Source organism: Gallus gallus, chromosome 4, assembly GCF_016699485.2.
Source record: "Gallus gallus isolate bGalGal1 chromosome 4, bGalGal1.mat.broiler.GRCg7b, whole genome shotgun sequence".
Lineage (NCBI taxonomy): Eukaryota > Metazoa > Chordata > Aves > Galliformes > Phasianidae > Gallus > Gallus gallus.
Genome location: NC_052535.1, coordinates 44,360,391 through 44,387,178, shown reverse-complemented (window position 1 = coordinate 44,387,178; position 26,788 = coordinate 44,360,391). Strand labels below are relative to the sequence as shown.

At 47.2% G+C, this 26,788-nt stretch overlaps 1 protein-coding gene across 11 annotated transcripts; it reads left to right on the top strand.

The window, feature by feature from the left end:
- Window positions 1–142: 142 nt before the first annotated feature.
- USO1 (USO1 vesicle transport factor) lies at window positions 143–26,230 on the top strand. Of its 11 annotated transcripts, XM_046940118.1 has the most exons (27): window positions 143–294; window positions 381–467; window positions 696–760; window positions 5,873–5,952; window positions 7,086–7,097; window positions 9,771–9,871; window positions 13,759–13,861; window positions 14,013–14,068; window positions 14,283–14,403; window positions 15,337–15,515; window positions 15,988–16,128; window positions 16,263–16,351; window positions 16,595–16,749; window positions 17,003–17,214; window positions 17,497–17,517; window positions 20,058–20,168; window positions 20,378–20,496; window positions 20,994–21,175; window positions 21,443–21,564; window positions 22,163–22,301; window positions 22,588–22,751; window positions 23,077–23,163; window positions 23,692–23,778; window positions 24,474–24,572; window positions 24,751–24,966; window positions 25,343–25,427; window positions 25,641–25,777. In XM_046940118.1, exons 1-26 carry the CDS (start codon window positions 229–231, stop codon window positions 25,418–25,420), a joined length of 2,892 nt encoding a protein of 963 aa, XP_046796074.1. In that variant the 5' UTR covers window positions 143–228; the 3' UTR covers window positions 25,421–25,427; window positions 25,641–25,777.
- The last annotated feature ends 558 nt before the right edge of the window (window positions 26,231–26,788 follow it).

Below are 26,788 nucleotides of genomic sequence, written 5' to 3'. Positions count from 1 at the left end.
ACGCCGCACCGCGGCCACAAGGACGGCGCGCTCACAGCCCACGGGGAGGTGCGTGGCTCACGCTAAGTCCCGCCTCTACTGTGGCCACGCCCCCGCCGGAGGCCACGTCGGCGCCACGTCGCGACGCACGCGCAGTGGCCGCTTCCGGCGCGGGGGTGGCGGCGGGGCTGGGAGCGGTGAAGCGGGGCCGGCGGTGTGCGGGGCCGGTGGGCGCGCAGCGGAACTGCCATGAACTTCCTGCGGGGCGTCATGGGGGGGCCCAGCGCCGGGCCGCAGCCCTCTGGCGCCGATACGGTGAGGGATACGGGAAGCGGGCGGGGACGGGGATCGGGACCGGGCCTGGCGGGGCCGTGCTGTGACCTACGCCCGGTGCTTTTCAGATCCAGAAGCTGTGCGACCGGGTGGCTTCCTCCACGCTGCTGGATGACCGCCGGGACGCCGTACGCGCCCTGAAGGCGCTGTCAAAGGTGAGCACCGGGGATCTCAAGGCGTTCCTGGAGTTCCTTGGGGGCGTTCCTGGGGCGGTTTCTGGGTTTCTTTGGAAGAGCTCCTGGGGATTCCTGGGGTCCTTGACGGGCTCCTCATGAAACCTTCTGGGCATCTGCGCCTGTTTACAGGGATGGTTGGATGCGCTGCTGATAGCACTGTTTGGGCTTGGGGCTGCTTGTTGCCAACCCTGTGTTTTCTCCCTGCAGAAGTACCGGCTGGAGGTGGGCATCCAAGCCATGGAGCACCTGGTACACGTCCTGCAGACTGACCGGTAAGTAATGCTGCTGCAGGCAGGGCTCCCATTGGGTGCCTTCCTTCTGCTGATATAGATAAATTCAGACCTCTGCCTGCATGGTTACACGGCTGGAGGTGAACTGGGCTCCTGGAGGCTTCGTGGTGACTGCTTGTGGTGAACAGTTTGATGAGAGTGTACTTGGACAGAACAGAATGGAAGGGACGTGAGTGTTAGTGATGGGAGGAGCAGTTCTCAGTCAAACAGAAGCAAACTGCGTCTCTGTGTTTCGTAAGTGGTTATCTTTTTCTATAGAAGGGATAAGTGAAGGGTAAAACTAAAGTTACAGTATTAATTAAAGGATTTGAAACAGGCCAAACCAACCTGTTCTTGGAAAATTGGTAGAATTTAAAAGCAAATAACTATGTCAGCAGATGTGGTTTTATTTTTTCCCCAGATGTATCATAGAATGGCCTTGGTTAAAAAGGACCACAGCGATCATCGAGTTTCATCCCCCCCTGCTATGTGCAGGGTTGCCAACCAGCAGACCAGACTGCCCAGAGCCACATCCAGCCTGGCCTTGAATGCCTCCAGGGATGGGGCATCCACAATCTCCTTGGGCAACCTGTTCCAGTGTATGTGTTATCTGGAAAGGTTCAAATAAGAGATTTGTGCCCCCTTCATATAGAATGGATGGCTACTAATGTATTTTTTTTCCTAGTGTAAATACCAGAGCTAGATTAGAATATAGCTTTGTGGAATAGAAATATGGAACTTAATTTCTTTTACTATCCATCTCTCAGTTGTGTGCACTGCTGTATGTGACAGTACCCACATGGTGTAACTTCAGAGCTCTCTGTGCTACTCTGATTGGGGCCTCAACTGTTGCATACTTAGGGTGTTCAGCTGGCTGTATTGTGACGCTGTCAGTCTGAACTTGAGCATAAAGCTTCTTTTTTCTTCATTTGTTTGTTTCTAAAATGTCTTAAAGGCGTGCATGGGATACTTGCATGTGTATACTTGAAAAGCAGGAGTGGTACAAGAAATTAGGAAGGCAGCAATTTGGTATCTGGAAGGAGTCCTCAAGGACCTCCATGACAGTGGCATCCTGCTCTGCTTAAGTGATCAGAAGCAGAAACCCTCCAGTGCTCTCTGAGGGCTGCTGGCAGCCAGGCTCACCTGGCAGGTTCCACTGGCTGGGAAGGAGCTATGGGCTGGTGTAAGAATGGTGCCATGCGATTGCTGTTCCCTTGGCTGTCTACAGCTCACGCCTTCAGCTTTAGCTCTACAGCTTGTAGGATCAGAGCAGTACCAGCGGAGATCACGAGAGCAGCAGTCCCACAGAAGAGAAGCCCTTCAGAAAATGAGGCCAAGGAGCTGCCTTCATCCCCTGAGCCGCTCATCAGGCCGGATCTGAGCTGTGAGGGGGAGTCAGAGCACTACTGAGCTCCTTGCTGTGGAGGTGTTGGACAGAACCCTGCTGAGTACAGACGTGGAGATTGTCTGGGCTTTGTTGGGCTCCAGTTGCTCCTCCAGGATCAGTGCTTGCTAGATTTCTGCTGGGATGTGTTGTGTGACTCAGACAGCAGTTTAAAAAACAGTGAATATGTCTTTATTTTGGGGGTTTTTAGATGGGGAAAAAAAATGCTGGTTTCCACAGAACTTTGATTGAACATGTAATAGGAAATTAATCTATAGAGGACCAGCCCATCATCTGGCCTGTAGGTTGTGTTTTTTTGAGAGAAGCTCACTGTAGCTCTGTGTCTTGACATGTTCTGGTGTATTCCAGGGGTGCAGAATGCAGCAGAGCTCTGGGGTGTGTGCAGGATTGAGCTGATCTGCAGAGTGCTGCAATGTGAGAACAGTGACAGGTGCGCCTGTGCTTTCCTATTGGGTGTTTGCAAAGAATGAATGGAATGGTTCAAGATGCACAAGTGCTGTATTGCCAGTAGCATTTGTCTTGCTGGCATATATCACAGCAGTGTGAAAAATAGAAACAACTTTGCTGCTAATTATTTTCTAATGCAAACGAGCTGACTGAAAGCGCTATCTAATCACAAAGTCGTTTGTATTACAGACCACCTCAGCCAACTGTGGCAGCACAGTAGCTGGCTGCTATTTATGTGGATCTGGAGTGAAAAAGGAGCCGTTTTTAATCTTCAGTGCACCCCTTGTTTGTGCCTGCTCAGTTGCTCCTTCCCTTGAAACGTGAAGTGGGGACTGCATCCGTTCTGTGTAGTTTCTCTTTCATTTGCAGCTGTTGGCAGCTTCCGTTGTTTCACAGCCTTTATCCTGGAATAGATATTGAACCACTTTCCTTTTTTTAATGGAGGTGTTGTTCTACTTGTTACACAGTTTCTTGTAGATTGCCTTAAGCTCTGTCTCCTGCTTGGTCTGAGATCTGAGTATTTAAACTCATTCTATAGAAAGCAGACTTATTGGGCTGGTTTTTCAGCTTTGTGCGTTGGCCATGTGATAGCCTGGTAGCACTGGAGGCAGCTTTTAAATGTTCCAGGCTCCTACACAAATCAGAGTTCTTTTTGCAGTATGAGTTAAGAGCTATGGTCCGCTGGAGAATCTTCTCCTGGCTGCCTGTTTGGGCATTGCTACATCCCACCAGGGACTGTTAGGAAAGAAGTCTGGCACTGACTGTTGAGCAGAGCAGCTCCACTTAACTGCTGGTGTGTAAGAGGACAGCAGAGCACAAAATAAACTTGGCATTTGACTTTTCGTTCTATGACAATTCTAATGGGTTGAAACCTAATATGGACCTGAAAGTATTCTCTATTTGCGTAGGGTACAAACCTCAGTTATTTATGTGCTTTAATTTCCTAATGTTCAGAGTTGTGATACGCATTCTATTAAAGCTGCTGTAAGAAGAAATGTGTTCGTTGTTAGTCCTTTCCGGGCATGCTGTCATTGGTGACATGATAGAAGCACTCTGCTTCCTCCTACTCCACGAGACAGGGTGGAAATTCATGGAAGGAAATGCCTTTGTTTTAGAAGAGCAAGTAAAAGCTTTTGGAGGTACTCTCCACTGGCAGCACAGCTTGCGGACACCTGCAATGCCATATGATTCTTTGCTTTTGTTTGCGAATTCATGGGGAACTGAGCTGACATGGTAGTCAAGTGCCACGTAGGAGTCCCAAGAACAGAGGGAAAGTGCTCCAATGGCTCATTCTGGATTGGTGCTTTGCAGAAAGGCTGTGTTTTCTGTGGATGCTTGAGGCAGTGGAGGTCAATTTATTGACTGAAGATTTTCACTGCAGTGCAAAAACTGCACAGTTTGAGTCTGAACAGAACGATCAAGGGAATAGTGATATATGTGATGAACAGCAGATGGAAGCAAGGCGGTGAATAGCAAAGATGTGATGCTGCTGTCCTGGTTTTGTTCTTCCAGCAAGAAAAATGAGACCAATTTCTTCCATATCTGTGTGATATTTGATTATTCTTTTGTAGCTGCAGTGTTCTCTCTCCTGTGAGCGAAAAGGAAAGCAAAAGCAAGGCTGAGACTGCTTTTTATTTCCCCATGAGTCTCCAGAAATTCATTTTCATGTTTTTTGCAGATGTGGAATTGTTTCAGTCACGTGAAAAAGAAACCATGGGCTTTGTAGTACTGTGTTGAACTGAAATGGCAGTAAAGGTAAAAGAGGAAATAAGCAACTAGGCAATAGAAGTGTACCTGCTGGTTGAGGCTGCTTACACAGACCAAACCTTCCTATGTATGTGCCCTGACTCACATCTTGGTAGAAGAGAAGCTGCTGTTTCTCTCCTTGTTTCCACTACAGCCCAACTTAAATACTGGTAGTGTGAGTTGCATGACACTGATGGCAAGCCAAAATTGCACGCTTCACCTGAGGGGAACAGCAGGGCAAGGTTTCATTTACAACCAAACATCATGGGACAGACAGTGCTGAGAGCTGGTGGTTCCTGGCTTTTGGTTTAGTGTGAGTGACATGTAAAGGGAGTTGATTTGTCTCTTTGAGAACTCACTAAAGCCTTCACTGTAGTGATGCAAGCAGTATAGTTATTGATTGCTCCATTCCATCCTCTCTCAGCTGATGGGTCACCGTAGGTGTGCTGTAAATGTCATTCTTAATTAGTGGCCTAGCAAGGATAGCTGACCTCAATTAGAACTGGCTTTTAAGGCTGCTGGTTGGACAGGTTGTTTGGAGGGTTTGCTGCAAGCTGGCATTGCAGCTTCTTAAAATGCAAATACCTCCTTGGTGGTGCAGAAGCCTTATGTTGTATGTTTTGCAGATTAGTGAAATCAATATGTGAAAGTTTGAATGAGGTCATGTTGTGACAGTACTCTCCTGATGCTTGCGTGAGATATGGAAATAGCTGTTGGGTTTGTCCTGATGCACGCTCAGGTGCCTTCCTGTGTGTGGCAGTGCTTCAGTTTGTTTGGACCAGCCGCGCTTCAATGCTGTATGACTGGGCAACAAAGCAAATGGCAAAAATGGTTACACCCTCTTCTGCCCCTCAATTCTGGCATTGTGTTTGTTTTAGCATTGGATTTGCAGATTGTTTGGATGCAGAAGAAAAAGGAATCTGTTAAAGGAGGACGTAGTAAGAAAAACATGTTGGTGTCAGAAAGTGAGCTGATGCTGGAGAAATTGGATGGGCAGCCCCAGCAGCTTCCTGAGTGTGTTAAGAGCTTGCAGGCCTGTAATGACTGGCTGTGGGCTGAGCTGGTGACCCTGGACTGGCCTGTTTGGGAGATGCTTGGAACTGAATGATCTTTGAGGTCCCTTCCAACCCAAGCTATTCTTTGATTCCATTCTATGATTCCATTAATTCATATTGGAGGTCTCTCCTGATGTACAGAGGAGTGGAAGGGAGGCTCAGGATGGAGTATGTGCTCCTAATGACATCATCTGTGATTGTCCTGTGTCACTGGCTTTTCTGGATAGGACTGCCCCAGGGAGTGGAACTGGCAAAAGGGGTTTGGCTTCATCTAAGGGCCGGGCAGCTCATGGTTGGTAAAAATGTGGTATTATAAAATAGCTGTCATCACCAGGTCTTCTCGCTCACAATAATGCTGTGTGGAGGACTGCCTGAGCAGAAAAACAATGTTGTAGAGAAGAAACAGTAAGAGAAGTTGGAATTGAGTAAGTCATTAAAGAAAAGTGGTTCTTTTCTTCCCAGTTCAGATTCTGAAATAATTGGCTATGCCTTGGACACGCTCTACAACGTCATATCGAATGACCTAGAAGAGGAGGAACAAGGTAAGCTGGGGCAGTGACAGCTGTTGTCACTCTGGGGATGCTGTTCTTGGTGGCTGTGTTTAATCATGAACTGTAGTGCAGTACAGTTACACTCACGCTTGCTGTATTTCTGTAGCCGTTAAGGCAATGCAGAACATCTTTGAGCAGGGCTTGCATTAAAAGTAACATTGGACTTCCTGCTGATTAACTTTAAAATCAGTGTTATGTAAACACCAACCAGGTTGGAATGGGCCTACAGAGTTGGTCAAGGCTGCAGTACTCAGTGGTCCCTCCATTTTGAAAGGCCTTTCTTGATCAGCCTACAAAGCTGTGAGGCTAGCAGCCATGGAAAGTAACTCCTCGTTCTACAGAACCATCAGTGCTCTGCAAAAGATGACAGTAGTGGAAAAATCATCATAAAATTCAGTACATACACTGGAGCTGTGAGTGCCCAGAGTGAGAAAGGGACGGATGGTTTGTTACATCTGCCTTTGCCACAGCCTCCTTAGTCCCTGACAGCTGCAGGAATTGTGTTTTTCAGTTTCCATCAAATGAGGCAGAGCGTACGTGCTCCTGAGAATGGGCACAATGCATTTGGGTTCCAGTCACCCGTCTGCTGCGTTCACTCTTAAGTTATTTTTTCAAAGGACCCTTAACCAAGTGATAAATATTCTGATGGAAGTGGGTGAGAATTGTCCAATGTACACAGTCTTCTGCCAGTGTGCTGACATCATGTTATGCCATGTGTCCTTTTGCGGTGCCTTCTACAATGTATTATCTCTTGACTTAGGTAGCTGCATGCAAACTGAAGTATTTCATGTGACATAGTATTGCAAACTCTCTCCCACTGTCTGTTTTCTTTGCTTTCTTGCCCTTCTTTTCCTGCTCCTGGTAGTGCCTTACTGCTGGGTTCCTCAGGAGAATGTTACAGCAGTCTTAGTAAGAGCTAAAAAACTGACAGATTTGGGTTTTGTGTGTGGCAGCATCAGTACTGGGAGGAGTGTGGGATGATTTTTTCCAGCCCCTGCTGGGAGCACTTCTGGATCATCTTTGATGTAGGAGGGGGGCTATTCCAAACATCAATGTTGTGCTGCTGTTGGAATGCTGCTCAACTGTTGAACCTCTCTCTCTTTTTCCTTTATCTGCACTGACAGATGATTCTGAAGGTAAAGGAACCTTTACTCCTATAAACATAGCAGTAGTGCTGCTCACACCATAACGCTCTCTGCTGTTAGAAAGGACACTGCAAGGACCTGCTTTGAGGTTTGGTGCTTTTTGCATTCTGCTCCGCAACGCAAACTTGCCTTGGAGCCAAAGGGTGTTACCAGTTTAATTTCTCATGTGATCGGGGTATGTCAAATGTCAGCAGACTTCTTGAGATTGGAATAATGACAAATTATTATTGAGGATGTCACAAAAGTGCACAGACACACGGTTTCTTTTTCCAAGAAGCCCCAAAGTTTGGGGAAGATCCTTCCCAGTGTCCCTTTTAAGTGCTGCATGGTGAAATAGCGCTCACCTCTGCCACAAGCTGACCTCTAACACTTTGTTAGATGCACCTGGGTTTTGCTAGGTGCCACGTGTCTGGGCTGGATGTATTCCTGCATGCAGCCTGTCCTCCCTTTTGTTACTTTGCTCATACCCCATCATTCATCCACCCCAAAATGTTCAGCAGAGCACTGCTGCTTCTCTGTCCCTATTGTAAGCAACTTGCCTGTCTCCGCTTCCTGGTAAGAATACAGCTAAACTACATCAGAAAAATCGTCAGCTCCAGCCTAATGAGAGACCAAATAACAATCTCCTACGCGTACTGGAGTCCATAGAAATGGGTGCTAGTGTCATGAATCTCTGTTTCAGCCCAAAGGAAACGGAGTTTACTGGATTAAAATTATTTTTTCTTGGCACCAGTAGAAAAACGCTGTCAGTCCTGTGGTTTCTGCTTTGCAGTCCCCCTAAGGAGCTGCAGAGTTCCAAGGTCACTTGCAATCTTTGACCCTATATATAGCCACTCAGCTGCCAACAGTTTATTGGCAGCTATGAATTCTACAGCTGAAATGAGAGGGCAAGATATCCTCCCTTTGCCTTCAGTTACCTCAATCAGCCCTTTGGATTTGGTCAGGAACGTGGTGGCTTTGCTGCATTTCTTCCTGTGCTTGCTCCTTCCAGCTGTGCTGTGTCATGGTTCCACCCACAGGCACAGGGCAGTGCTGTAGTGCAGGATGCATAGCAGTATGGTTTTGGGGTAAAACATTCAAGAGCTGAGTAACAGTGCCTTTGCTTAGCCCGAGTTGGGATCATACATGGATGTGTCCTTGTGTTGCTCCCCAGCAGTTACTTCATGTGTGTTTAGCCTCTGAGTTTCTATGCTCCTGAGAACACAACAAGCAAGGAGCCCTTCTGTTAGGCCCAATGCAATGCTCAGTTCCTAGAGGTGTCCCCTGGTGTCCCATAGAGCTGAATGCCCATCCCTTTTTGGTGTGACTACTACTGGGTGGTTCAGCTGTCCTCACTAGAAAGCTGAAGTCCCAGAAACTGTATTGGAGTTGCATGAAATACATTTTCCTCCTGACTAAAATGAAAACAGAATCAGAGAACGGCCTGGGTTGAAAAAGACCACAATGATCATCCAGTTTCAACCCCCACTGCTATGTGCAGGGTCTCCAACCACTAGACCAGGCTGCCCAGAGCCACATCCAGCCTGGCCTTGAATGCTTCCAGGGATGGGGCATCCACAGCCTCCTTGGGCAACCTGTTCCAGCGCATCACCACCCTTGCTCTGAGTGAAAAACGTCCTCCTAATATCTAACCTAAACCTCCCCTGCCTCAGTTTAAAACCATTCCCCTTTGTCCTATCACTATCCACCCTTGTAAACAGCCATCCCCCCTCCTGTTTATATGCTCCCTTCAAATTTTGGAAGGCCACAATGAGGTCTCCGTGGAGCCTTCTCTTCTCCAAGCTAAACAAGCCCATTTCCCTCAACCTTTCTTCACAGGAGAGGTGCTCCAGCCCTCTGATCATCTTAGTAGCCCTCCTCTGGACCCACTCCAAGAGCTCCACATCCTTCCTGTACTGGGGGCCCCAGGCCTGGACACAGTACTTCAGATGGGGCCTCACAAGAGCCAAGCACAGGACAATCATCTCCCCCTCCCTGCTGGCCACTCCTTCTTTAATGCAGCCCAAAGTCTCTAAAATTTTCTTTGAATTTGAACTTCCCAGATTTGTCAGTGGAAACCGTTGAATGTTGCCCGCCAGCAGCACCATAATAAGGTTTTTGGATGGTTGACATTCTTCACACTGGCTAGAATTCTCTCCACATGACATAACACTTTGCCTTTCCCATTCAGTGCTGAAAGATCCCTATGAGGAATCTTCTCCCAGACCATTGGGGACTTGTGGAACCACTGGCACTTCATTTTCCCTGTCTGCTCTTAGAACTCTCTCCGCATGTCCAAATTCTCAGGCACTCAAAAGTGTTTGGTTTTATCTCTATCAAGGGAGATATGGGGCTGAGAAGTGTGAATTTGGATAAATGGAGATGGAATTTTTTTCCCCATCTTTCTACTGAAAGAAGTTACTTTTTGGTAGACTGCTTTCTTCCTTGCTCTAAAACAAAACAGCTCTCAAAACTTGTTAAGAACAGGACAGGCCCCATCTCTTTTTATGTACAGCTGTTGCTCTGTCTTCTTGGGAAGTTATTTAAATGTACCAACATTAATATTAGAGCAGTGACTCAAAGCCTTGTTTGTGGTTCCTGGCTCTATGTTTTAGCCAGAACAAAACCCACAGCTAGTTGAAGTTCCTCTAATTGCATGTTGTAATGCACTGTTGGTGATTGCAGAGGAGAACTCACCAAAACAAGGTGATGACTTGGGGAGTCAGTTCACAGAGATCTTCATTAAGCAGCCGGAGAACGTCACACTGCTGCTGACACTCGTGGAGGTGAGTGACAACGCTGCCTTTGGGATGCTGAGGGATATGTGGCATTGCACAGAGAGGTGTGTTCTATCATCTTAATGAATGTGGTTTTGCCCTTTTGATAAAGCCTTTGTGTCAGATGTATGGTGCTGTCTGACCTTACAGCAAGTGTGGGTTCAGAGATGAGTGAGATCTGTTACCCTAATAAAAAAGTATTCATTCCAGATTTTAAAGACTGATAACATGGAAAGGATTTTAATTATTTCCACGAGAAATAGTAAAGACTGCTGGTCCACAATCAGCTGCGGCAGTTTGTGCCAGAATATTATTTGAGCTGATCAGTAAGTAACCATGAGTTGATGGCTATGAGTACTGGAATATGGTTCCAACTCATGTCCCACTGAATTCATGCTCAAGGACGGCTTTGTTACTCCTAATTGTTTAGGAAAGTTCTAAACAAAGTTTATCATAGTATCACAAAGGTTGGAAAAGACCTACAGGATCATCCAGTTCAGCTGTCCACCTATCACCAATAGTTCTCACTAAACCATGTCCCTCAACATAATGTCTACATGTTCCTTGAACACCTCCAGGATCAATGATTCCACCACCTCCCTGGGCAGCCCATTCCAGCACCTGACCACACTTTCAGAGAAGTAGTATTTCCCAGTGTCCAACGTGAATCTCCCCTGGTGCAACTTGAGACCATCACTAGTTATACAAGAGAGGAAGCCAACCCCCACCTCACCACAACCTCCCTTCAGATAGGGATAGAGAGCAGTAAGGTCTTCCCTGAGTCTCCTCTTCTCTAGACTGAACAGTGCCAGTTCCCTCAGCTGTTCCTCATAAGGCCTGTGCTCCAGACCCCTCAGCAGCTTCACTGCCCTCCTCTGGACACGCTCCAGGGCCTCCATGTCTTTCTTGCGATGAGGGGCCCAAAACTGAATGGAGTACTCAAGGTGTGGCCTCACCAGTGCTGAATACAGTGGGACAATGACTTCCCTGCTTCTGCTGGCAACACTATTTCTGATACTAGCCAGGATGCCATCGATCCCCTTTATCCTCCAAGGCTGAATCTCAAGGGACCCTCCCTACTTGTCTCCTGAGCAATTCAAAGTCCACCCTCCAGAAGTCTAAGGTAGCAGTTTTGCTGTCCCCTCTCCTCACTCCACCAAGAACTCTATTTCATGGTCACTCTGTCCAAGACAGTGCCCAAACTCCACATCTCCCACCGGATCTTCTGTTTGTGAACAGCAGGTCTAGCAGGGCACCTCCCCAGTAGGCTCTGTCACCAGCTGTAGATAGAAGTTATCTTCTATTCACTCTAGAGACTTCCTAGTCTGCTTCTTCTGTGTTCTGTTGTATTCCCAGCATATATCAGGAAGTTGAAGTCCACCATGAAAACAAGGGCTGGTAATCACACGACTTCTGCCAGCTGCTTGTAGAATACCTCGTCTGTCTCCTCGTTCTGGTTATGCAGTCTATAAAAGACCCCCATCACGACTGCCTTGTTGGCCCTTCCCCTGATCTTTACCCATAGAGATTCAGCCTTATCATCCCCAGCCAAAAGCTCAATAACATCAAAACACTCTGTAACATGAAGAGCCACGCCACCACCCTGCCTTCCCTGCTTATCCCTTCTGAAGAGTTTGTAGCCATCCACTGCAGCAATCCAGTCATGGGAGTGATCCCACCATGTTTCTGTAATGGCAGTTAAGTCATAGTTTACCTGCCACCCAATGGCTTCCTCCTATTTGTTGCCCATGCTGCATGCATTGGTGTAGATGCACTTCGTCTGAGCCCTGTGCCTCGTGCCTGATCTTGTTACCGCTCCCCCAGGTTCATCTCTAGCAGGCCTGGCTTTATTCCCTTCCCCTTCATATGTAGTTTAAAGCCCTCTCTACAAGCCCTGACATCTCCTGGGCAATTATCTTTTCCCCCCTTTGAGAAAAATACTTATGATAATGCCATGAGCAAGAAAGAGATCAGTTGACAGAAAAAACTGGTGTTCTGCTGTCACTTCATGGAACTATGTCCAGCTCTCGGTGGCATTAAATATTCCCAGCATATCTGAGCCTTAATCCCTGAATGCTGAACTTTAGTCTCAGTGAATGCAAATACTAATCAGAAGCACAATTTGTATGCTGTGATTAGCAAATTAATAAAATCAGATTTTTTGAACTACTTTGTGGCTTATAGTACTACAAAACTACTCTGAGTTTAAAAGCTGGAGCTATAAACATTCCTGAGGTATGCAATGCAGTCACTGTAGAAAAATTGATACACTGGATTCATTTCTGTTATCATTTAGACTGATGCCTTAATCTATAGCAGGAACATTGCTGATGTTATTAGAATCACTTCGGTTGGAAAAGACCCCTAAGATCACCAAGTCCAACTCTAGCCTATCCCCACCACAGCCACTGGACGTGTCTCTCAGTGCCACATCTACAGGATTCTTGAACACCTCCAGTGTAACACAATGGAAAGCACAGCAACGACAGTAGAACAGCAAGGCCCTAGGCTACAAGAAGTTTGGATTTGCTTAAATACAACAGCCATAAGCAGAGAAATAAAGGAAAGAAGCTACTTACCTCCAGAAGGCCTCAGGAGCACACATGCCTCCAAAGTGATACCACTGTTGTCACTGCCAGCCCTTAAATGAGGTCTGGAAAGGGGTGGATCCTGGCTCCACCCTTTCTCGTCACTCAGATACATTGCATACACCTGAGCTGCCTTGGGATGGTCCTCCCTTCCTACCAGGTCCTCAATCACTGCTTTAGGCTGTGACTTAGCATTTCTGCTACATCCAGGGGTAGTGACTCCACCACCTCCCTGGGAAGCCCATTCCAATGTTTCACCACTTCCTGAGAAGAATCTTTTCCTAATATATAGCCTGAATCTCCCCAGGTGCAACTTAAAGTCATCACCTCTTGTCCGATTGCTGTTGTTTGAGAGAAGAGGCTGACCTCCACCCTGCTACAGCCTCCTTTCGGGGAGCTGTAGGGAGCAATAAGGTCTCCCCTGAGCTCCCTCTTCTGCAGGCTGAACAATGCTAGTTTGGTATCATCTGCAAACTTATGAGGGTGCACTCAATCCCCTAGTCCAGATTGTCAATAAAGGGCCAGCCTCAATACTGACCCCCAGAGAACACTACAGCTGGATTTAACTCTGTTCACCACCACCCTTTGGACCTAGCCTTCCAGCCAGTTTTGTATCCAGCAAAGAGCATACCTGTGATAGCCATAGGCTGCCAGTTTCTCCAGAAGAATACTGTGGGAGATGGTGTCAAAGGCTTTGCTGAAGTCTGGGTAGACTATGTCAACAGCCTTTCCCTCACCTACCAAATGAGTCCCCTCCTCATGGAAAGAGGAGAAGCTGGTCAAGCAGGACCTGCCCTTTGTGAATCCATGCTGGTTGGGCCTGATCCCCTCACTGTCCTACATATGCTGCATGATTGCACTCAAGATGATCTGTTCCGTGACTTTTCCCGCTGTTTCAATTTGTGTAGTGTACAATGGCACATACAGCTGTCGCATGGTAAAAATATGTAGTATGATAGGAGATCTGGAAGTTGGCATTACGGTTAAGTCATCGATTCTTTTTCTCTGCAGCTGTCATAGTTGAGCGTCCCCTTTACTTGCAGTATTGTGCTGGCAAAATAAGGCTGCTTGTCTCAGTTAGTGATCCAGTGGCTGACCTTAAAGTAAAGTTGTAACACTAGCAGAGAAGCACAATGGGCTCAGTGGGGTTACCCATTGGAATGTAGGTCTGGTCACTGGCTTTGGGGGTGTGAGTTGACCTGGGGAGCCCAGCGCTGTGGTCACAGTTAGAGCACTCCTTAGTTCTTGAGCTTTCTCATTTTGATTTGACGCAGCTTTGACATAATGTACTCTTCTCAATCTGCAAAGGAATTTGATTTCCATGTCCGTTGGCCTGGAGTGAAGCTCCTCACCTCTCTCCTAAAGCAGCAAGGGCCTCAGGTACAGCAGATCATCCTCGTCAGCCCCATGGGTGAGTGCTGCAGCGTTCTACTGCTGAGCTTTAATATGGAAACTCAGCAAATGTGGTGGAGGGTTGGAGGAATTTGAAGCATGGGGTGCTAAAGACCTTTAGCAAGAAAAATCTGCATCTTTTGCACTCATTTCTATTGTGTTTCTTGCAGGTGTGTCCAGACTGATGGATTTACTAGCAGACTCCAGGGAGGTTATACGCAATGATGTAAGTTCAGAGCAGCAGCCATTTAGCCTTCATCATTAGTGACTGTCAACTGGATGGCCATGGTGGGTGGGATGCAGTTCTGTCCTGTGATTCCATTTAAGGCTTAGGCTGCTTGTTTAGCGTTCTTCTGAGAGCTGTGACTTGTAAAAAGTGATGTTCTGTAGTAAACTTGGTAAAACTTCAGTGTAATCACTTCTCCTCTCTGCCCGCCAAGGGAGTCTTGTTGTTACAGCAGCTGACAAAAAGCAATGCAGCCATACAGAAGATTGTTGCCTTTGAAAACGCCTTCGAGAGACTTCTGGATATTGTAACAGAAGAAGGAAACAGTGATGGAGGTATAGAAATATCTGAAGCTTTTCCGCAGGCCTGTGTTTCTGCCCGAGTTCAAAGTCAAATCTATTACGTGTTGGTGTAGGGAGAGAGAAAAAAAGAGTTAGAAGAATGAGCAGCAGTGATGCAGCACATGGGTACTGCTTTGTTTTTCTTAACAACGCATGAGTTTGCCACAAACTGTAGTTTGCTGCAGGATCTGTTTCAGTACAAAGCTATGTCTCTGCTCGATGATACTCTGCAGGAGCAGTTCATGTACCTCTTCTCTCCCAGCTGAAGTATTGCAGCTATGTTGGCATGGAAGGATTGAGCAAATCAAAGCTGCTGTTTTTGGGCAGCTGATAATTGTAGGAAACTTAGTATGTCAACTCCTGTGTGCCAAGAGCTTGCTGCTTTCCCCCTCCCACGTGTGCTCCCCCTGCCTGTGCCTTGAGGTCAGATTCTCAGCTGTGCTCTGCAACAGCAGTGAGAGGGGGGAATGGGCAGCTGCTCTATGTCACCCACTCTTAGGTCCGATACTGCCATGTTCTCTAACGTGTGTGAGGGCCAAACCTTTGTACTTTCTATAAAGTCCAGACTGGAAGGCATCCTAGCAGCAGACTGCCTCTATTAGTGTTATCTTCCAGATGGAATTATCCGAAGCTTGTCTCTGACAGTGTGTGCTCTTTGGTAAAACACTTTTTGCTTCAGACTTGCAGAAGAGCCATAGTTACGGTTTCATATGAAATATGCCAGATCAACATTCATGTATTTCATTTAGTGATCTTTGATTATTTGTTCATGCATGAGATTCAGTTCTTAAGCAAAATGTGATGCTCCTGAGAATGAAGAGTTCTTAAGTATGGGCTCTGTTCCTTCTGGAACATACCAACAAGTGCAGAAACAAGTCATTGCTCTGCCTCATCTCAGACTAATCTTTTCTTTTGTTGTCTCACCAGGAATAGTGGTGGAAGACTGTCTCCTCCTCCTGCAAAACTTGCTGAAGAATAACAATTCCAATCAGAACTTCTTTAAAGAAGGTTCCTACATTCAGCGCATGAAGCCGTGGTTTGAAGTTGGGGATGACAACTGTGGTTGGTCTGCACAGAAAGTAACGAATCTCCACCTCATGCTGCAGGTAAAACACTGCACTTTGCTTCTGTTACCAATGTCAACAGGTGTCTTCTCTGCATTTCAGTAACAGTGTACTGAAATGCAGTACCAGTGCAATGAACCAGTGAAATGCAGTATCAGTGAGATAACCCTCCCACTGCAGGTAGTTTCCAAATTGTGACCTTGCAGTGTGTGACATGTCAAATAACTTCTTTGCATGTAACTTACGATATAATAGTGATTGGAGTTAAGTATATCACCAGGGACGTTTTATACAGAATCTTCCTTTAAGAGTTCGTATGCAATTACGGTGAGCTAAGTAGTAAAACAGTTACAGCTTCATTTCTTATTACCGAGTTGCAACATCTGCAGTGGGGTCACACACTTCAGAATTTTGGAGAGCTACACCAAACTCAGAATGAAATGGATACATCTTATTCTTTGTTTTGGAAGCTCTCAGGCTCTCCTCACACATGCACCTTTCTTTTTCCCCCCAGCTTGTCCGAGTGCTTGTGTCCCCCACGAACCCCCCAGGTGCTACCACCAGCTGCCAGAAGGCCATGTTTCACTGTGGGTTGCTACAGCAGCTCTGTACCATCCTGATGGCAACCGGAGTTCCTGCTGATATCCTGACAGAGGTAAGAGGGAGCAAATTTTTCCACTGCCAAGATGTCAGACTGAATAACTGTGTTGTGTGAAGATCACTGCTCTTACTGAACTACAAAATATGTAACTATTGACCTGTTTCATTTTTTCTCTGCCCTCTTTGCAGACCATTAACACTGTGTCAGAGGTCATCCGAGGCTGCCAGATGAACCAGGACTACTTTGCCTCTGTGAATGCACCTTCAAACCCACCGAGGTAGGGGAAGAGAAGTGTATACCTGTTGGGTAATGATGTGTTGTACAGGCAATGGCAGTGTCCTGTAAAGGACTTGGATATTCAAGACAAGACAATAGCCAGGTCGTTTGGGGCTAGAACTGGATAATCTTTAAGGTCACTTCCAACTTGAGCCATTCTATAATTCTAAGACACTTGTTGTTCCTCAGCCATTGTTTCTGCACACAGTTCTACCCTGATGGTTTTCTTTGCCCTTACCAACAGGCCTGCCATCGTGGTGCTGCTGATGTCTATGGTGAACGAGAGGCAGCCCTTTGTGCTCCGCTGTGCCGTGCTCTATTGCTTCCAGTGCTTTTTGTACAAAAACCACAAAGGACAAGGGGAAATTGTCTCAACACTTCTGCCATCAACCATTGACGGTATGCAGACGATCACCTGTGATCTAGAAGAGAGATCTAGATTTCTTACTGCATCAGCTGTTACGTTGTGCAGAATTATTTCCCCACAATTGAGTGTCAGATCCAAGCGCAATGATTTCATTACGATTTCTCTAAAACTTGAGATATATGGCCTTTAATTTTTATGTGTATTAACCATAGACTTATGTCGTACATATTGAGCTGATTGTCTGGCTTGTGCTAATCTGCTGTGTGCCTCTGGCCTCTCTGGCAGCCACAGGGAGCTCTGTGTCGGCCGGGCAACTGCTCTGCGGGGGTCTCTTCTCCACGGACTCGCTCTCCAACTGGTGTGCTGCTGTGGCCCTGGCCCACGCCCTGCAGGAGAATGCCGCTTTGAAGGAGCAGCTCCTGCGGGTGCAGCTGGCAACGAGCATTGGCAACCCACCCGTGTCGCTGCTGCAACAGTGCACCAACATACTCTCACAGGTACAGCACCCTCCAGCCTGGCCTTGGGCTGAAACTCCACATGTTTGGGAAAAACATTCTTCCCGAGCAGGTGCACTGCAGAAAAGGATGAGAGGGAGGGCTCTCTCCTTCTGATTTTAGGACTTGCTTAAAGGCCCCTACACTCGTGGGTGGGGAGAAGAGGCATATTCTGCTTTTCCATCAGCAGAGCCTGGTTGGTGGTACAGGGGATTCAGACTTTGGGGAATGTTTCTGCAATGTGTTCGACTCCTAGTTCCTGAGTAACATGTGTGTAACTTGCAGGGCGATAAGATCGACAGACGGGTATGTATCTGTTGGCACAACTGTGGCACTTCCTTGCCCAACGTGGCCTTTTCTTTGCCTTGGGTTTGCTGGGAGGTTTCCCTAACTGCTCCTCCATGTGTTCCCACTCACAGCTCTGTGTTGCAGTTGGATTTGGTTTCTCCTGGCACAGCCATAACCACTTCTTTCTTTGTCTTCTGGGGGTGCTCCACAACACTCTGGGATAAGGATCTTGGGATACACGGGTGCTTTCTTTCCACGGGGCATACTCATTCACCACCTATCCACCTCATAGATGGACTTGTAAGACAAATTACACCTATTACACAAATTACAGTCAGAAATGCTGTGTGCTCAGGCTGCCTACAGCCAGCAGTTAGTGCCATCCAAGTTGGGGATGTGCTGCTGATCTCCTGGCTTCTGAAGCAAACTTGTGCTGAACCTGCACTGAATCCACTTCCTATATTGTACATACATGTATGCCGTAGTGTTCTCTGTAGGGCAGGAGGAACCTCTGGGGAAAGAGGTTCCCAGGGGTTTGGGGCCAGTCTGAGGTGTAAGGAACACCTAGTGGGGAAAAATGAACAGTGTGCATCTCCATTAGTTAGTGGTGCTTGCAGGTTGGGAGCATTAGGACATGTTCTTCTCAGAGGTTTCTGTACTATGCTGAGTTACACAGTTGGCTGTGCCATGGGGCTGTTAATGCTTCTAATTGGTATGTATCGTTACTGGCTGGGGGCTGAGATGATGAAAGGGAGCTCTGTGGAGAAGGACCTGTGGGTCCTGGTGGCCAACAGGGTGACCATGAGCCAATATGCGTGCCCTTGTGGCCAACAGTGCCAGTGGTATCCTGGTTGACCAACAGCTGACCAGCAGTTGACCATGAGCCAGCAGAGTGATCTTGTGGCCAAGAAGGCCAATGGGACCCTGGGACACATTACAAAGAGAGTGGCGAACGGGTTGAGGGAGGTGATCCTTCCCCTCTACACTACTCTGTGAGGCCACGGCTGGAATATTGTATCCAGTTATGAGTTCCCTAGCTCAAGAAAGAAAGAGAACTGCTTGAGTGCAGCAGAGGACCATAAAGATGATTAGGGGACTGGAGCGTCTCCATTATGAGGAAAGGCTGAGAGACCTGAGGCTGATCAGCCTGGAGAAGATGAGAGGGGGTCTTTTAGCTGTTTATAAATATCTAGAATGCTGTAGTCAAGTGGATGAGGCCAGGCTCTTTTCAGTAGTGTGCAATGACAGAACAAGGGGCAATGGGCAAAGCTGCAATACAGGCAGTTCCATACAGATGTGAGGAAGAACTTACTTATTGTTAGAATGACAGAGCACTAAAACAGGCTGCCCAGAGAAGTGGTGTAGTCTCCTTCCATGGAGATAATCAAAAACTGCCTGGGTGCTTTCCTGCTCAACCTGCTGTAGGGAATGTGCTTTAGCAGAGGATTGGACTAGATGATCTCCAGAGGTCCCTTCCAACCCATACACTTCTGTGATCCAGATTCTAATCTAGAAGGCTTGGGAAGAACTCAGTAGGTAGATGGAAATATTGCAGTTCATGGAGGTTGTGATCTCATTATGTACTGTGTGGTAGGAACTGCACAGTTGGAGTGTTGAAAGCCAAACGGACTGCTCTTGGGGACAGCAAAAGCAAAGAGAGTGGGATACAGTAGGGCTGGGCAGCCTGTAGGGGTCAGCAGGAAGCAGTCGTGACATGCAACTGGAGTGTGAGCAGCAGGGAAGGGAATTTGTGTGTTAATGCAACACAGCATTGTTGCAGGAAAGCTGTGCACAAACCCTGAGGAATGACTGCTAAGGCAGAATGCAGTGCTTATTGTGCACACCAAGCAGGTGAGTGCTGTGCAGTGCTGGTGGCTGCATTCCATGCTGTTCTCATGTGGCTCACCTGCACCTCTGGGAGTCAAGGGGAAGATGATGAAGACAGCTCCAAATGCTCTCCTGCCCATGTGCACTGTGTTAGGGTCAGTGTGACTGCAAATCTCAGCACTTGGCACTCAGCACTGCAATTAGCACTTCCCTTTCTGGTGTAATGTATACGTTATCTTGTCTGAATAGAAAGGTATTTTGGTGTTATATTTATTTACCTAGTGCAAATCATTAGGAATTCATGGCAGTTCTTATGCAGCAGCACATGGAGGTGTTATAGCAGTGTGCTTCTTAAAGGGAATCCTCAGCTGAGGTTTTGCACCTCGTTCCTCCCTCACAGAGCTGTGTGTGTGTTCCTTCATGTTACCCTGGTATTAATATAAATGGAGAACTAATTGGTTATGGTTTTCTATTGATGCTAATTTGCGTTGAGTCACATTTGACATCTGTGTTGCTTGTTGGTTTGCACTGAGAACAGCTAAAATGAATGGGTTCATACTTGTGTCGTGGAGCTGTGCTCAGCAAAACTAACAAATGGGGATTGTCAAAGGTGTGACTTGTGTTTTTTTACATAACTGAAAAGGTGAGTTGTGAATTGGTGCAGCTCTTTGGGCTATAAGAGCCTTTCATTGTGGGAAGAGAGTGATTGATGGGGATTTTGTTCCTTTCAGGGCAGCAAAGTGCAGACCCGGGTTGGACTGTTGATGCTGCTCTGCACGTGGCTCAGCAATTGCTCCATTGCTGTCACACACTTCCTGCACAACCCAGCCAACGTGCCCTTTGTATCCTTGACCTGTCTGCAGGTTAGCATCACTTGCATGCAAGTCACATGGATTATTCCTGTTAAAAATGAAGTGTCAGTCAGTTTGCAGGGATACCTGATATAAAAGCAAACACAGTGGGGACGGAGCTAAAAGCAAACTTTGGAACAAAGTACTGCGTATGCACTGTGCTTATGGAATATCTCCAGCATCCTTAACAAGAGCTCCAGCTGACAGGACAGATTGCTGAGAACCTGGGAGAGGAGGAGCAGCTGGTGCAGGGCCTCTGCGCACTGCTGCTTGGCATCTCCATCTACTACAACGACAACTCTCTGGAAAACTACAGGAAGTGAGTGTGGTGTGGGAACAAGAGCGAGCTGTCAATGAGGGGCAGATACTGCTTTAAGGGTTGGGAATGTGTGGGTGACTGTTTGCCATGCGTATTCCTTCCAGAGTGCAAATTAGTGGGCCCAACTTGGGAGAGATCATTGCTCTGCCTCATAGCTGTGTGCTCTTCAGCTGTGAGCAAATGGCTCACTGAGCGATGTCAGCTATTGAATGCTACTGTGGATAGTCACATTTATACCTGGGAAAACAACTGTTCTGCTTTACTGTTTCTCTCAAGCATAGCATTATAGAATAGAATCATAGACTCCATAAAAAGGTTTGAAAAGACCTCTAAGATCACCAAGTCCAATCGCCAACCCATCCTCACCATGCCCACCCACCATGTCCCTCAGTACACATCTCCATGGTTCTTGAACACCTCCAGGGACAGTGACTCCACCACCTCCGTGGGCAGCCTGTTCCAATGCCTCACCATTGTGATGTATCTCCTCCTTTCAGAGAGAAGTTGAAGCAGCTTATTGAGAAGAGGATTGGGCGGGAGAACTTTGTTGAGAAGCTTGGCTTCATCAGCAAGCACGAGCTGTATTCCAGAGCTGCACAGAAGCCACAGCCTGGCTTCTCCAGCCCCGAGCACATGATGTTTGATCACGAATTCACCAAGCTGGTGAAGGAACTGGAGGGTGAGAGACACTGCTTATTTCTATATTCCTCGTTATGAGCTGATGGCTGAAGTGCTGAATGTCCCATTAACAGCGGTGTGATGGAGTTAAAATGCAGTATCTTCTCTTCTGTTTTTCAAGACTGTGTGTGACCACTGTATTTTCTCCAAAGTACACACTGTGTTTGTCATTTCCTGAACTGAGTTATACTGGGGGAGGCTGAAACTGCTATGAGGACAGAACAGATGAATGAAGCAGGCTGTGGCTGATGGCAGCTGTATTTGGCAGGTGTCATAAGTAAAGCGATCTACAAGTCCAGCGAAGAAGATAAAAAAGAGGAGGAGGTCAAGAAGACCCTGGAGCAGCATGACAACATAGTGACTCACTACAAAAAGGTCATCAGAGAACAGGTGAGGAGCAGTGACACCATGCTCTCTGCTCTCACCTTTCAAAAGGTGATGGCTGAGATGTGGCTGAAAGAGGAAAAAGTTGAGAAGTGGAGCTGAGTAACTTCTCTATTGGGGAATGCAGCTGTTCCCCATAGCTCAGGGACCTGACATGACTGCAACCTGCAGCAGTGCAGTTGGGGTTAAGTAACACCACCAGACATCCAGTGAGGTTTATTGAGAGTGTTCTAACTGTAGATACCTCTGCTGGTTCCAAGGCTTTGTGAGCCAAACGTGTGTAGGCTGCAGTGGGTGCAAAGAAAAACCCAAGGGCAAGACTTCCTATCTCCTTCTCTCCCTGTCCCTGGTGTGGAGATGCTGGAGCTCTCTTCCAAAGGTCTGGAAGGAGTTGGGCTCTGTACCAAACTGCTGCTGTCTCCCCCCACTCCTTTGCCCCAAGAATCCTGTCTGGATTGGCATGGAGTCCTCCTTTTCGTCACAGGCAGGACTGACAGCCCCAGTCAACAGTACTTTGCATTCTGGGAAAGGCTTTGCTCTTCTTTTCCTTCCTAAAGTGCTATATTCCAGTATTACTGCAAGTGCTCTCTTTTTTCTTTTCCAGGATCAGGAGCTTGAGGAGTTAAAACAACAAGTTAGCACATTAAAATCTCAAAATGAGCAGCTTCAGGTGACAGTCACGCAGCAAGTGTCACAGATCCAGCAGCATAAGGACCAATACAACCTCCTTAAAGTGCAGCTAGGTATGCTTCGGGAGGAATAATGAAAAGTGGCCTCACTGGTACTGGAGATCTTGTGTAGGTTGTGGCAAGCTATGGAACAAATACATCCATCAAGGGTTGACAGTGACAAGTGAGAGCTCTATATAGGGCTTTTGGAAGCACTGAACAATTCCCTGTGGCTGGGCTCTACAGTTAGAATGGTTTGTGTGGCTCTGTGAGGGGAAAGGAAAAGGGAAATGAGTCCATTCATTTTTGGGATAAACAGTTTAAATGATGTCCCTGACCTTTGTTATGAACTGTCTGCTAGGAAAGGACACTCAGCACCACAATTCCCATGGCGACACGCTGCAGATGAATGGCATTCAGCTGGAAGAAGTGAGCAAACTGCGAGAGGAGCTGGAGGACTGGAGGAACAGGCATGAGCAGCTGCAGGGGCAGCTCAAGGAGAAGGATGCTGTGATTGAGAACCTGGTGAGAACCAAAAAGCTGTCATGAGCCAGTAATCCCAGCAGAACTGGTTGACAGGGCTGTGCTATGTTTTTTCCATCTTTTTTTTTTTTTATTTGCCTTATACAGTGAGGGCCATCCCTGTAATGGCATCGTGCAGCCATAGCTGATGATAACAAATATGGTGAGGGATGGCTCGAGCAGAGACTTCTTTTTGTTTCACACTGTTCCTGGGAGTAACCTGTGTAGCTGTGAGCTGTGGTGCTGTAGGATCTCACTTTGTGTTCAGACCACAGAACTGTGTTTACTCTGTATAGCTTTATGTTTAATATTCCTGTTGCTATTACAGAAGTCCTTGCAGGTGGAAATGGGGACAGAACAATCCTCACAGCTGAGCAGCTCTAGAGGCATGGAACACAGTGCTGAACTGCAAAAGGTGAGTGGCATGCTTTCAGCAGAGCTATGTGAGCCACAGTAGTTCAGGATTGGACAGAAGCTGTGTCTGCCTACAGAGCTGAGGATGGAGTGCTGAGAACTGTGGTGTCACTGATGGCCCTCTTTCTGGTGGTGATGCCAATCTCAGAGCATTGAGATGATGTACCTAAAAACAAATCAGCTACTTTTGCCAAGCAGTTCATGCCAGCATCAGAAATTCAGCTTGCATGCAGGACTCAGGAGAATCTTTTTTTTTCCATTGCAAAATATTGTCAAGTATTTATAGGAAAGTTTCCAAGTGTGAGTGAGATTCACAGTACAGAGTAAGTGCCTGCATGCCTGTGGGCTCCATGATTTCAGGTGGCTGCTCCTCAACGAATACCTGGCAGTGTTTCAAAAGCAGACTGGACATTGTGATTGGAAAACTGAGGCTGGGAAGCAATTGCCCTGGTAGATTTAAATTAACAGGAGCTGGTGTGAAGAACTACTGTCTCAAATGAAACATGCATTTCTTTTTTGTTTCCCAAAGGAATTGGAGCTGCTCAGGACTCAGATCCAATTGCAGGCTGCAGAGATCTCGAAGCTTCAGACTGAGAACCAGAAGCTACAAGCCACGGTACCAGTGACATACCACCTTATCTCTCCTCTGGGTACAAAACATTCCTGCTGAGCTCTTGGTAGCTTTCTTCCTACACCAGACTTGTACCAACACACATCAGCAAGGAATTTCATCAGTGTTAAATGAAGCAGTGGGTGATATAGAGAAATCCTTTCTGAGGCAGGAGGAGATCTGACTGCAGTCAGTGCTCTGTGAGGACATTGCTCATAGTGGTTTTAACACAGGAATCCATTATTCAGTGCTTTGAGCTTATACCATGATCAAAACACCAAAATTCTCCCATTTCATTTTTGTACAGTTGAATAACTCAAATATCTGAGGATGCGAGTTTGGAAATGGACACACAACAGTTTGGCCAACAGCAGCTGCATCTGTCTGTGCAGACCTGCAAGTGCTTCAGAACTTCTTTAGTTGTTTGTTTATTGAAAAGATTTCCCAATAAAGCCATAGAGAATAGCTTAGAACAGAGTGATTGTGTGCTTAGCACCAGTGCATGGCATTAGAAGATGAGTGTTGAAACTGAACACTTGTTAGCACACTGCATGAACACACTGCTGCCATGGTTCCCAGCAGATCCAATAGCTAAAGCTGTAGGTCCATGGGCACATGCACAATTGGAAGGACAGCATCATGTGATGGTTGTGCGCAAGCACAATGTGGAGGTGCTTCTGATCCCATCTTCCTCTCTGCAGAACACAGCTATAGATCCTGCGTTGGGTGCCAGCGGTGCAGTGGCATCGAGGAGCTCAGAGAAGGAGGGCCGGCTGCTGCAGGAGCTAGGGGAGCTGCAGGTCAGTCGTGTGAGCATGGAGCCATCCTTGGGCCTCAGCCCACAGCTGTGGCCATGCAGAAGGAGGGGCTGGGGCTGGGGGGTGTACCACCACCATTCTGTAAGCTTAGGGCAATGCACAGGAGGTGTATGCCTCTCCTCTCCGGGCAATTTCAACACGATGGTTGTCCTATTGCCAGAGTGAAGTCAAAGCCCTTTCAGAGGAAAAAGCGTCACTGCAGCAGCAGTTGGACTCCTCTAGCAGCACGGTGGCCATCCTTCAGGATGAGAAGAGCAAACTGCAGCAGGAGGTGGCTGAGGCCAAGAAGGAGCAGGATGACCTGCTGGTGCTGCTCGCTGACCAGGACCAGAAGCTGTCTGCCCTCAGGAGCAAGCTGAAGGACCTGGGGATGCCGGTGAGCAAACAAAGGGGTTGAGTAAGGTCTCAGGCAGCCTGGGCATGGCAATACTTTAATCAGTCCTTTTTGGTGCCTTTTTGCTTTTGGGGAAGTAGCAGTTGACCTGCTTTGGCTCCAGCTGTATGAACGAGATGTCAGTCTGGGGAATAACTGTGGCAAGTGCAGAGCTATCACTGTAGCTGAGGAATTTTTCCAGATATAGGACAGATAGAGAAAAGCCACCCAAGGAAACACTGAACAGTTCCATTGGTGGCATTGCAAAGCACTGCACAGAACTGCATGGAAAGCTGAAGTGCTCGTGGCGCTCATTGTTACATGTGAAGGGTAGAAGGGGGGGGATGTCATTGCTCACCACAGATCACCTTAATTTCAGGTGGAGGATGAAGATGACATTGAATCTGGAGATCAAGCGGATGAAGATGAGGATGGGGATGAAGAGGAGCAGGACTGACGTTCCGGTGTGTGTCACCATGGACATAGGATGGCGTTGTTAGTGGGGGGAAATCTGTTATTGGTTGTACAGAGCAAAATATCTACGTGCAGGGAGCAGAGGGAAAGTGGCAACTGCTGGGCTGAGCGATGTTACCAAGGTGTTGGGAACCTCTGTGGAATGAAGCAAATAGACACTGCTGTTCAGTTCTACATGAACACCCCATGTTGTTCCTGTTTAGGAGTTGCTGTGGGCAGTGCTTGAGGCATGGGATGGCGATGGTGCTGCACAGCGAGTTGTCATGGGCAGAGCTCTGTGCATTTGTCTGCGTTCTGAGCTTCTGGAACTGTTAATTAAATACAGAAGTGTTTGGTTTAACTGCTGTCCCCTGGAGTCATTGCCTCTGCCCTCAGCATGGAGCTCCAGAGTAGTTTATGGCTTCCTTCGAAGAGGTGGAAGGATCAGGGCGGCTGCAATATGCACTGCCTACAGCCGTCCCCTGGATTGGGTCTGCAGATCCGGGGTTGTGGCTCCAAATGGATGTTCATAGTGTGGTGCCTTGGCACGTGGCATGGCTGCGTTTGGTACCTGTATGGGAGAGGTTCCATGGAAATCCCCACCAGAAAGGTAGTAGCACTGGTAAGGAGAATCTCTGGAAAAACCAAGAGCAGTATACTTGTCTAAGGATCTGATGTGCTGCCACATCAGCATAAACATCAGTAGACGTTCTGTTGGCTGCTTCAGGAAGGAGACGAGAAGTGCTCTGGTTGCTATAACTCATGGACTCTTCAAGAGTGAATAAAAGATGAAATTTAAAAAGAAAATACTGAATAGACTAAACGTATCAGTTTTATTTTTGGTAACAACAAGTGGTATGGCCACTTGGAGTTGATTGAATGCTCTTGTCCTGTTTTAATAAAATATATTGTAATATGTATATAAAATAGTCTAAGATGCAGTCAGGCATTAAGATGAAAATAATAAAAGACACTGAACTGGAGGTATCTCTCAGCAAATGAGCACCCAGTGGCAATGGCTCAGCTTTGGCTTTTTCCAGCCATATGGACTTCAGCAGCTGTCGAACGTGTCTCTGGGAAACTCACAGCAGTTCCTTAAGCATAGGATAATTTGATGTAGAACAGAGACAGACAGACATGTGACTTACTACGATGAAGACATCCCGTTTGTGTGACGTGAGATGTTCGGAAGGTGTGTTTTGAAGGTGCATGCTTCCTTTGTGCATGCTGGAGGCGGCATCAGCTGCAGAAGGACCACAGAGGAGGTGCTGCAGTGCTGCAGCTCAACATGGGACAATGTTCTGGGAGCAGTGATGCTGAAGGAGCTACGGCCCAGCGGTGTGCTTGGGGATGGGCCAGTATCCCCGCTGTC